The sequence below is a fragment of the Eimeria necatrix genome, genomic scaffold (assembly GCF_000499385.1).
Source record: "Eimeria necatrix Houghton genomic scaffold, Enh_scaff517, whole genome shotgun sequence".
Classification (NCBI taxonomy): Eukaryota; Apicomplexa; class Conoidasida; order Eucoccidiorida; family Eimeriidae; genus Eimeria; species Eimeria necatrix.
This window is the reverse complement of record NW_013651675.1, coordinates 1-10000: the sequence shown is the minus strand read 5'-3', so window position 1 is coordinate 10000 and position 10000 is coordinate 1. Positions and strand designations below refer to the sequence as shown.

General features: G+C 43.2%; 3 protein-coding genes across 3 annotated transcripts; 2 read left to right on the top strand and 1 right to left on the bottom strand.

Moving 5' to 3' along the window:
- Positions 1-132: 132 nt before the first annotated feature.
- Positions 133-3710, top strand: ENH_00060180 (hypothetical protein, conserved; the record flags this gene model as incomplete). Its single annotated transcript, XM_013577116.1, has 5 exons — positions 133-222; positions 885-920; positions 2560-2639; positions 2887-3079; positions 3681-3710. The coding sequence occupies 5 exons, from the start codon at positions 133-135 to the stop codon at positions 3708-3710; spliced, it is 429 nt and encodes a 142-aa protein (XP_013432570.1).
- A 1749-nt stretch (positions 3711-5459) lies between these two features.
- Positions 5460-6782, top strand: ENH_00060170 (yippee-like protein, putative; the record flags this gene model as incomplete). The annotated part of the gene is made up of 5 exons (XM_013577115.1): positions 5460-5506; positions 5643-5735; positions 5852-5901; positions 6057-6175; positions 6699-6782. The coding sequence occupies 5 exons, from the start codon at positions 5460-5462 to the stop codon at positions 6780-6782; spliced, it is 393 nt and encodes a 130-aa protein (XP_013432569.1).
- Positions 6783-8332: 1550 nt separating this feature from the next.
- On the bottom strand, positions 8333-9620 carry ENH_00060160 (hypothetical protein, conserved; the record flags this gene model as incomplete). The annotated part of the gene is made up of 4 exons (XM_013577114.1): positions 8333-8543; positions 8625-8676; positions 9063-9169; positions 9560-9620. Coding segments are annotated over 4 exons (431 nt in total), but the record flags the coding sequence as incomplete, so codon positions are not given.
- Between the last annotated feature and the right edge of the window lie 380 nt (positions 9621-10000).

The following is a 10000-nucleotide window of genomic DNA, read 5'->3' as shown; positions in this document are numbered from 1 at the left end:
CCTTCTTTAATTCAATCTATTTCTATTTCTTTGCTGCTGCTGCTGCTGCTGCTGCTGCTGCAGGAAGCTGCTGCTGCTGCTTGGGGTCCTTCTTTAATTCAATCTATTTCTATTTCTTTATTGACAGCAGAAATGGAAGAAGAAGAAGAAACGAAAATCCAACACGGTGGGGTGTACGTACACCCCATTGAGGCCCCCGCGCTGCTGCGCTTCAAAGTGAAGGTGGGAAACTTTTTATTTTAATTTATTTATTATTATTTATTTTATTTGTTTTCATTATTTATTATTTATTTTATTTATTTTTATTATTTTTTATTTATTGTTTATTATTTGTTATTTATTAGTATTTGATTGTTTTGATCTTGGAAGTGCTGCGATAAGATGCAGCAGCAGGAGAAAGCTATGAGATGCTGCTGCTGCTGCTGCTGCTGCTGCTGCTAGTTTTGCTGCTTTTGCTTCTGGTGCTGCTGCTGCTGCTGCTGCTAGTGCTTCTGGTGGTGCTGCTGCTGCTGCTAGTGCTGCTAGTGCTGCTGCTGCTGCTGCTAGTTTTACTACTGCTAGTACTACTACTGCTGCTGCTGCTGCTGCAACTGCTGCTACTGCTGCTACTGCTATTTCAATTACTGCTGCTGCTTCTGCAACTGCTGCTGCTGCTGCTGCTGCTGCTGCTGGTTCGGCTGCTGCTGGCAATATGATGTCTGCGTGATGTTGTGTTAATTATTTTCTACTTTTCACTCGTTCCATTTTATTGTTATTTATTTATTTATTTATTTATTTATTTATTTATTTATTTATTTATTTATTTATTTATTATTTTTTAAATTAAAGTTAATTAGTTTGTTATTTTTATTTATTCATTTATTTTTATATGTATGCTTCTGCAGCTTACCAAAGCGGACCTCGCCCAGCGGCTGTCTCAGGTGACTCCTAAACCCTAAACCCTAAACCCTAAACCCTAAACCCTAAACCCTAAACCCTAAATTCTAGATCTTAAAGCCTAATGTTAAAATGTGAACCCTAAGGAGCTAAACTCTAAACCCTAATCTCCACACGCTAAGCCGTAGACCCTAAACCCTAAAAATCTTAAACCCTAGACCCCAAACCCTAACCACAAAGTCATAAATCCTAAACCCTGAACCCTAAACCCTGAACCCTAAACCCTAAACCCTAAAAGCTAAACCCTAAAAGCTAAATTTGAGGCCCAAAATCCTAAACATTAAACCCCAAACCCTAAACCCTAAACCCTAAACCCTAAACCCTAAACCCAAAGTTTCTGAAATAGATAAGAATAGACCCGAGAAGGGCAAACTAGGAGGACAAAAGGAGTAATAAAAGAAAATAATAAAAGAGAGAAATAAATAAAATAAAAATAAATAAAAACAAAATAAAAAAATTGAAAAGCTGAAAAACAGAAAAAGAAAAGATTAAGTGAGAAGGCCAATCGACAAAGCTTGCAGTTTTTAACAAACAAACAAATAAATAATTGAATAAATACTTAAAAATAAATAAATAAATATTAATAATAAATAAATAAATATTAATAATAAATGAATAAATAGATAAATAAATGAATACTAATAATGAATACATAAATAAAGCAATACTAAAATAAAAAAATAAATAAATAAATAAATAAACACCAATAATGAATAAATAAATAAATACTAATGATTAATAAATAAATAGATGAATGAATACTAATAATAAATAAATAAATAAATAAATATTAATAATACATAAATAAATAAATAAATAAATACTGATAATAATAGGTAATAAATAAATAAATACTAATAATAGATAAAGAGATAAATAAATACTAATAATAAATAAATAAATAAGTTAAATAATAGATAAATAAATAAATAAATAAATAAATACTAGTAACAAATAAATAAATAAATAAAAATAAATAAATACTAATAATAAATAAATAAATAAATACTAATAATAAATTAATAAATAATAAATAAATAAATTGCATTTATCATTTGCTGCTGCAGGTGCAGCTGCTGGTGACGCTGCGGCAGCCGTTTGCTGCTGCTGCTGCTGCTGCTTTTTTGCCATTTTTTTCTTCTTTTCATTTTCAAAAAACTCCTCAAGGATATTTCAAACTCCAACTCAAAATTGGAGACCCCGTGAGGCCCCTAGCTAGCTACAGCTAGCTGTAGCTAGCTGTAGCTAGCTGTGGCTAGCTGTGGATGGCTGTAGCTAGCTGTGGATGGCTGTAGCTAGCTGTGGCTAGCTGTGGCTAGCTGTAGCTAGCTGTAGCTAGCTGTGGCTAGCTGTGGCTAGCTGCAGGTAGCTGTGTCTCGACAGCTACTCAGGGTTTAGGGTTTAGGGTTTAGGGTTTAGGGTTTAGTGTTTGGGGTTTAGGGTTTAGGGATGCAGTTTAGATTTGCTTTGCAGCTGAGTGACTGACCTTTTAGACTCTAGGGTTTCCTTTCCAGCCTCCTAAGCCTAAGGCTTACGGGCTAGGGTTTAGGGTTTAGGGTTTAGGATTTAGGGTTTAGGGTTTAGGGTTTAGGGTTTAGGGTTTAGGGTTTAGGGTTTGTTCAGGAGATGCTTTTGCCTGTCTCGGGGCTGTATGACTTCGAATTGATTTTGTCCCAGCGAGAGCCGCTGCATGCATATCGGCAGTAAGTTTAAAATGAATAAATAAATAAATAAATAAATAAATAAATAAATAAATAAATAAATAAATAAAATAATTAAAATAAATAAATAATTAGAATTCATTGACTTGCTTCCGTTCATTTCGTCCGTTCGTGCTGCAGCTGCTGCCTGCGCTGGGGCTTGCTGCAGTGCAGCGGCGCTCTAGGGTTTAGGGTTTAGGGTTTAGGGTTTAGGGTTTAGGGTTTAGGGTTTGTGTCTGTTTGTTTTTAGGCTGCTGCTTTCTGCTTCGTTGGTGTTTCCTGTGCCGCTGAAGTTGCTGGACGTGTCAGTTCCTGCTGCTCCTGCTGCTGCTGCTGCTGCTGCTGCTCCTGAGGTGTACAGACACTTCAAAATTCTCCCCGCAGAAGAACCGCTGCATGCAAAGCCCCAAATTAAACATCTTTTCCAGCCCGAAGAGCCACAAGTAATTTAATTTAATTTAATTTAATTTAATTTAATTTAATTTAATTTAATTTAATTTAATTTTGAATTAATTTAAATTGTTTTATTTGCTTTTTGTTTATTTGCTTTTCAAAGTCAAAATGCATGCAGCAGAAAATGAAGCCTGAATGCAGAAATGAAAACCAAGTGCCTATAAATTAAATAAACAAATAAATAAATAAATAAATAAATAAAATATGTTTTATTTATTTATTTATTTATTTATTTATTTATTTATTTATTTATTTATTTATTTATTTATTCATTTGAATTAATTTTGATTTCTGCAGGCCCCAGAGTGGCTGGTGGTTTTGTTCATCGCAGTGGGCGGAGTTCTGCCTACATTGGGTAACACCGCTAAACCCTAAACCCTAAACCCTAAACCCTAAACCCTAAACCCTAAACCCTAAACCCTCATTCGTAAACCTCGGACACTCTTAAAAGAGGCATAAGCTCTTAAATATTAAGACAGAGTCAAGCTCTCTTTGCATGCGGCCCATTGATGCTTTAAGCTCCAACTCAAAAAGGGTTTAGGGTTTAGGGTTTAGGGTTTAGGGTTTAGGGTTTAGGGTGTGTGTTTTTAGGCCTTGGCTATGTGTGGTTTTGCCGCTTGAATGCAAATATAAAATTATTTGAATTTACTTTTTTGGATTTCTGTTTTGTGGGGGGCCTGGTGTACACGGTGAGCTGTACATACACCCGAAACCCCAAACCCTAAACCCTAAACCCTAAACCCTAAACCCTAAACCCTAAACCCTAAACCCTAAACCCTAGAGAAGGGACCAAAAGAGAGGCAAAAGGAGCAGCAAAGAAGCTGCAACAAAGTCGGAGAAAAGAAGAACAAAAGGAAAATGAAAAAAGCAAAAAAAGAAGAAATTACATTTCCGAAATCGCCTCAAGTGCAAGTCGGAAAAGTGCAATTTGTTTGTTTGTTTGCGTTTTAGGTTTTTTTAATTCTTTATTTCTTTTTATTTCGAAACTTCTTTTCCTTTTTTCTTCTTTTGCTGCTTTCCTTTTTCCCTTTGGCGCTCTGCAGCCAAAAAGCCCTTTGTGCTGCGCGCGCGCGGCGCTGGGGTGTACAGACAGCTCCCCACACTGCTGCTGCTGCTGCTGCTGCTGCTGCTGCTGCTGCTGCTGCTTCGAAAAACAAATAAATCTTTCATTTAAATGAATTCTTTCCTGCTGCTCTGACCATTTGCTGCTTCAAGGCTGCTGCAGCATGCAAACCTGCAAGCCCCAGCAGCAGCAGCAGCTGCAGCACAGCAGCAGCAGCAGCAGCAGCAGCAGCTGCAGCACAGCAGCAGCAGCAGCAGCAGCAGCAGCTGCAGCACAGCAGCAGCAACAGCAGCAGCAGCAGCGGCAGCAGCAGCGTTTCGAAACAGCAAACAGCTTATTTGCTGCAGACGTTTTCGTGCTGCGCCTCAGAGGCTTCAGATTGGGAAATAAAAGAACAAAAAAAGGAAAATTAAAAATGAAATATTTGAAAATATTAAAATTAATTATATTATTAATATGAAATATTTGAAAATATTAAAATTAATTGTATTATTAATAATTGAATTGGAAGTTAAAAGAAAATGATTTTCAACTTGAAGATTTGTTTGAAACTTCTGCAACAGGAGGTGGACGTACACCCCAACGCCTACACGAAAGTGCAAATTTAAAATTCAATTTTTGAATTTTTATTTTTTTAATTCAAAAACTTTTAAAATTAATATTTAAAGAAGAAGAAACATTTATTAAATACTTTTATTTTATTTTTAATTTAATTCATTTTATTTATTACTTTTATTTTTAATTTAATTCATTTTATTTATTTCGAGTTTGAGAAACTCAAACTCGAAATAAATAAAATGAATTAAAGGACAGAGTGGAGTTGACTTCGTTGAATTGAATTGAATTGAATTATTTGAAATAAATTAAAACAAATTAAATTAAATTAAATTAAATTAAATTAAATTAAATTAAATTAAATTAAATTAAATTAAATGAAGTTGCAAATGTTTTCTTTTGGCGTGCATGCGTTTTAAAGCTGGAGACCCTTTAGGGGAATTTGCCTCATTTGATCTTTATTTGGAATTTTAATTTAATTTAAAACTTTAAAAATTCAGACAAAATAAAACAAATTCGCCTTTCACTTCTGCTGCCGTCTGCTGCTGCTGCTGCTGCTGCTGCTGCTGCTGCTGCTGCTGCTGCTGCTGCTGCTGCTGCTGCTGCAGCAGCAGACACAGCCCCCCCGGCTGCTGCTGCGGTGTTGGATTTTGGGTTTTGGGAGCTCCAAAAGATCGGAATTTGAAAAAGAATTTCTTTTTTGGATTTATTTTTTCTTTTTGGAATTAATTTGCGGCTTTTTTTGGCTTAGCATGGGTCGGCTGTTCAAGGAGTGGCTGACGTGTCACAAGGTGTACATGTGCGCCTCTCACTTCTCCGCGAAATTGAACTCAAACTCGCAAATAAATGCATTTTTGAACTCCAAATTGAAAATCTTTTTCATTTTTTGGACTTTTATTTCATTTTAATTTCCTTTTCGGCGTTTTGCGACGCAGATGTCGCCAGTGCCACTCCCACCTCGCGGCCCGCAGCCAGCTCGCCTCGCGCCAGTTCCGCGGCCGCACCGGACCGGCCTGGCTCTTTAACCGGTAATTTCCGCGCGTTTTTCGATTTTTTTGCATTAAATGGATTTATTTTTTATTTTAAAATTCATTTAAATCGAAAAAACGGCTCAAAAGAGCCCCGATTTGTCCTTTTTCCGCAGAGCCAGCAACGTGTCCGAAGGCCAGTGCGAAGACCGCGTCATGACCACTGGTCCGTGCGCTCTTTTTCCGTTTTTCTTCCTTTTTGCAGCTCTTTTTTTGCTTTTAAAAGTACCATTTGAAGCATTTTGCAACTCCTTTCTTTAGAGGGGCCTGTGGGGCCTTCTTTGCTGCTTTTATTCCCCTTTTTCCGCTTTGCTGCTGCAGGAAAACACACAATCGTCGATATTTACTGCAACGACTGCGGCACCAACGTGGGCTGGCGCTACCGCTTTGCTGTTCAAGACTCTCAGAAGTACAAAGAGGGAAAATACATTTTAGAAAAGGTCAGCACTTCCCAAACAGGACCCTGGGGGCCCCCTGGGGGCCCCCTGGGGGCCCCCTGGGAATTTTGGGGGCCCTGGGGGCCCCCTGGAGCCCCCGGGGGCGCTCGAGGGGCCCCTGGAGACCCTCGGGGGCCCCCAGGGCCGCTCTGGGGGCCCCCGCGGGGGTCCAGAGGGCCCCCGGCGGCGTTTGAAGGACTTAGGGGCCCCCCGATGGTTTTTAGGGGCCCCCAGGGGCCCCTAGGGGCCCCCAGGAGTGCCGGGGGGGCCCCCGGGGGCCCCCTGGGGGCCTCGGGGGCCCCTGAGGGTTCCTCGTTGCTGCTGCAGCAGGGGCTTTGGGGTGTACGTACAGCTGAGTTGCTGCGGTTGGTTCTTTGCGTGCATCTGCAGAATCAGAATTTAATTTTTTAATTTTGAAGTTGCATTAAACTTGAATTTAAATTTAATTTAAATTTAAATTTAATTAAATTAAATTTAATTTAAATTTAAATTTAATTTAAATTTAATTTATTTGTTTTATCTCCAGGCCCTCCTCTTAGCCGAAATCCAGGCCCCCAACGGCGCCCTCCGCCGCGGCAGCATGGAGGCTTCGGACGCCGAGGCGGACTAGTTTGTCTTAGAACAAATAAATAAATAAATAAATAAATAAATAAATAAATAAATAAATAATAAATAATAAATAAATAAATAAATAAATAAAATAAATAAATAAAATAAATAAATAAATGAATAGGCGCAAAAAGAAGCAGACGGGGATGCGCTTTTCTCGCTGCTGACGGACAAGCTTCCTCAGCAGCTGCAGCAGCAGCTGCTGCTGCTGCTGCTGCAGCAGCAGCTTATTTTTTTTGCTGTTTGTTTCCTTTGGCCTCAAAGAGGCCCGAGGCCTCCGAAAGACAAGAAGAAAAGACGGACAAAAATTAAATAACGCAGCAGCTTTTTGCTGCTGCTGAGCGCTAGCCAGCAGCAGCAGCAGCAGCAGCAGCAGTAACAGCAGCAGCAGCAGCAACAGCAGCAGCAGCAACAGCAGCAGCAGCGAACATTAGAAAGTAAACAAATAGCGTGATGAAGTGCTTTGAATCAAAATGAAGAAATAGCAAAGAGAAGCGGCACACCGCGAAAGACAGCAGCAGCAGGGAATGGAGATTTAAATGAATTTAAAAAATAAAAAAGAAATAAATAATTAATAAATAAATTAATAATAAATAATAAATAAAAAGTAAAAAGAAATAAATAATTAATAATCAAATTAATAATAAATAATAAATAAAAAGTAAAAAAGATGCGAAGTGCATGCGGCAGCAGGAGGAAGCGCAGCGAAATGGCAGACTTGCTGCTGCTGCTGCTGCTGCTGCTGCTGCTGCTGCGTTGTTGCTGCATTGCTGCTGCTGCTGCTGACTTGCTGCTGTTCCACCTGTAACAGCCGCAGCTGCTGCAGCTACTGCCGCTGCAGTTGAACCAGCAGCGAGGAGGCACTGGGCTGTGGGGGGCTACCGCAGCTGCTGCTGCTGCTGCTGCTGCAGTGGCTGCTGCCAGCAAATATGCTTCTGCTGCAGCAGCTGCTGCAGCAGCTGCTGCAGCAGCAAGGGGCACGCGGAGCTCTAGATAGCAGCAGATAGTGCAGCAGCAGGTACAGCTGTGCGGTAGGTACGCTGTGCTGCTGCTGGGCCAGTAGCAGCTGGCTAGCAGCAGCCGCAACAGTCGCTGCTGCTGCTGCTGCTGCTGCTGTTGCTGCTGCTGCTGCTGCTGCTGGTCACAGCCCTGAGCGCCTTGGCTGCTGCAGCTGCTGCAGCAGCTGCTTCTGCTGCTCCTGCTGCCTCCTGAGCTCAACATTTTGCTGGTGAATGTTCCATGTAGTGTTCGCGAGGAACGCCTGGCGCTCCAGGTAGCTGCAGCAGCAGCAGCAGCAGCAGCAAAAGCAGCAGCAGCAGAAGCAGCAGCAGCAGAAGCAGCAGCAGCAGAAGCAGCAGAAGCAGCAGAAGCAGCGGCAACGCAGTTGTGATGAATTGTGGCTGTCTCGCATTGGTCTGGAGAGGCAGCAGCATTTTAGCATGGCTATATTGCTGCTGCTGCTTCTGCTGCTGTTGGTAGGGCTGCTGCTGCTGCTGCTGCTGCTGCTGTTGCTGCTGCTGCTGCTACTGCTGCTTCTACTGCCACTTTCACTTAGGCGAGTTCTAGCGCAATTGCTGCCACTGTCGCTTCTGCTGCTGCTACTACTACTGCTACTGCTGCTACTGCTTTTGCTGCTGCTGCTGCTACGGTTGCTGCTGCTGCTGTCGCTGCTGTTGCTGCTGCTGCTGCTGCTGCTGCTGCTGCGTACCCTCTGCCTCTTTTGAGCTCCTCTTCAATTCCGGCCTTCTCCTTGAATTGGCTCCTGCGGTGAGCGCACGCCAACACCCCCAAACCCTAAACCCTAAACCCTAAACCCTAAACCCTAAACCCTAAACCCGCTTACCAGTCCGCGCGAGACTTCTGCACCGAATTAATCGAAGCCGCGTTGGTGAGAGCTGCAGCAGCAAAACGAAGGGCACATTGCAGCAGCAGCTTCACGCAGCAGCAGCAGCAGATGCAGCAGCAGCTGCTGCAGCGGGAAAAGATGCAGCAGCTGCTGCTGCAGTGAGCAAAGTCACCCGCCCAATGGCAGCAGATGCCGCCGCAGCAGCAGCGCTGAGAGCAGCAGCAGAAGCCCCACAATGGACAGCAGCAGCAGCAGCAGCAGCAGCAGCAGCAGCAAGAGCAAAAGCAGCAGTAGCAACAGCAGCAGAAAAAAAAGGAAGAGGAGGCGCAGCAGGACCAGTAGCAGCAGCAGCAGCCCCAGCAGCAGCCCCAGCCGCAACCGCAGCAGCCGCAGCAGCAGCAGCAGCAGCAGCAGCAGCAGCAGCAGCAGCAGCACCTTTGTCTAGGGCATCTAGGGCCTGCAGGTTTCCCTTGACTTCCACATTTTTCTTTTGGGTTTTCTCAAGAGCAGCAAAACGCTCAGCCGACACTTTCTCTTCAACTCTAAGCACAGCAGCAGCAGCAGCAGCAGCAGCAGCAGCAGCAGCAGCAGCAGCCGTAGCAGCAGCACCAGCAAAGATGCTACTTAGCCAGCTACTTTGCTAGCCAGCTAACTAGCCAGCTAGCCAGCTACTTGGCTAGCTAGCTACTTGGCTAGCCAGCTACTTGGCTAGCTAGCCAGCTAGCCGAATAACCAGCCAGCTAACCAGCTAGCTAGCCATGTAGCTAGCTAAATAGCTAGCTGGCTAGCTAGCCAGCTAGCTAGCCAGCTAGCTATTTAGCTAGCTAGCTAGCTAGCTAGCTATTTAGCTAGCTATTTAGCTAGCTATTTAGCTATCTAGCTAGCTAGCCAGCTAGCTAGCTAGCTAGCTAGCTAGCTACGGCTATTCTTACTGAAACTCGCGGCCGGCGAAGCGGACAGTCTTTGTGATGGTTTTCTCGCTAAGTGCTGCGCCTGTAAACAGCAGCAGCAGCAGCAGCAGCAGCAGAAATGGCAGGACAGCAGCAGCAGCAGTAACGACACAACAGCAGCAACAGCAGCAACAGCAGCAGGCACGTACCCGCTAACCCGCCCACAGTAGCAGCAGCGGCAGCAACAGCAGGAGCAGCAAGAGCAGTAGCAGCAAGAGCCGCAACAGCAAGAGCAGCAGCAGCAGCAGCAAGGGCAGCAGCACCAGCAGTGACAGCAACAGCAAGAGAGACCAAAAGCAGCAGGAAGGGCAGCAACAAAAATGAAGCAGCAGCAGCAGCAGCAGCAGCAGCAGCAGCAGCAGCAGCAGCAGCAGCAGTAGCAGCAGCAGCAGCAGCAGCAGCAGCAGCAGCAGCAGCAGCAGG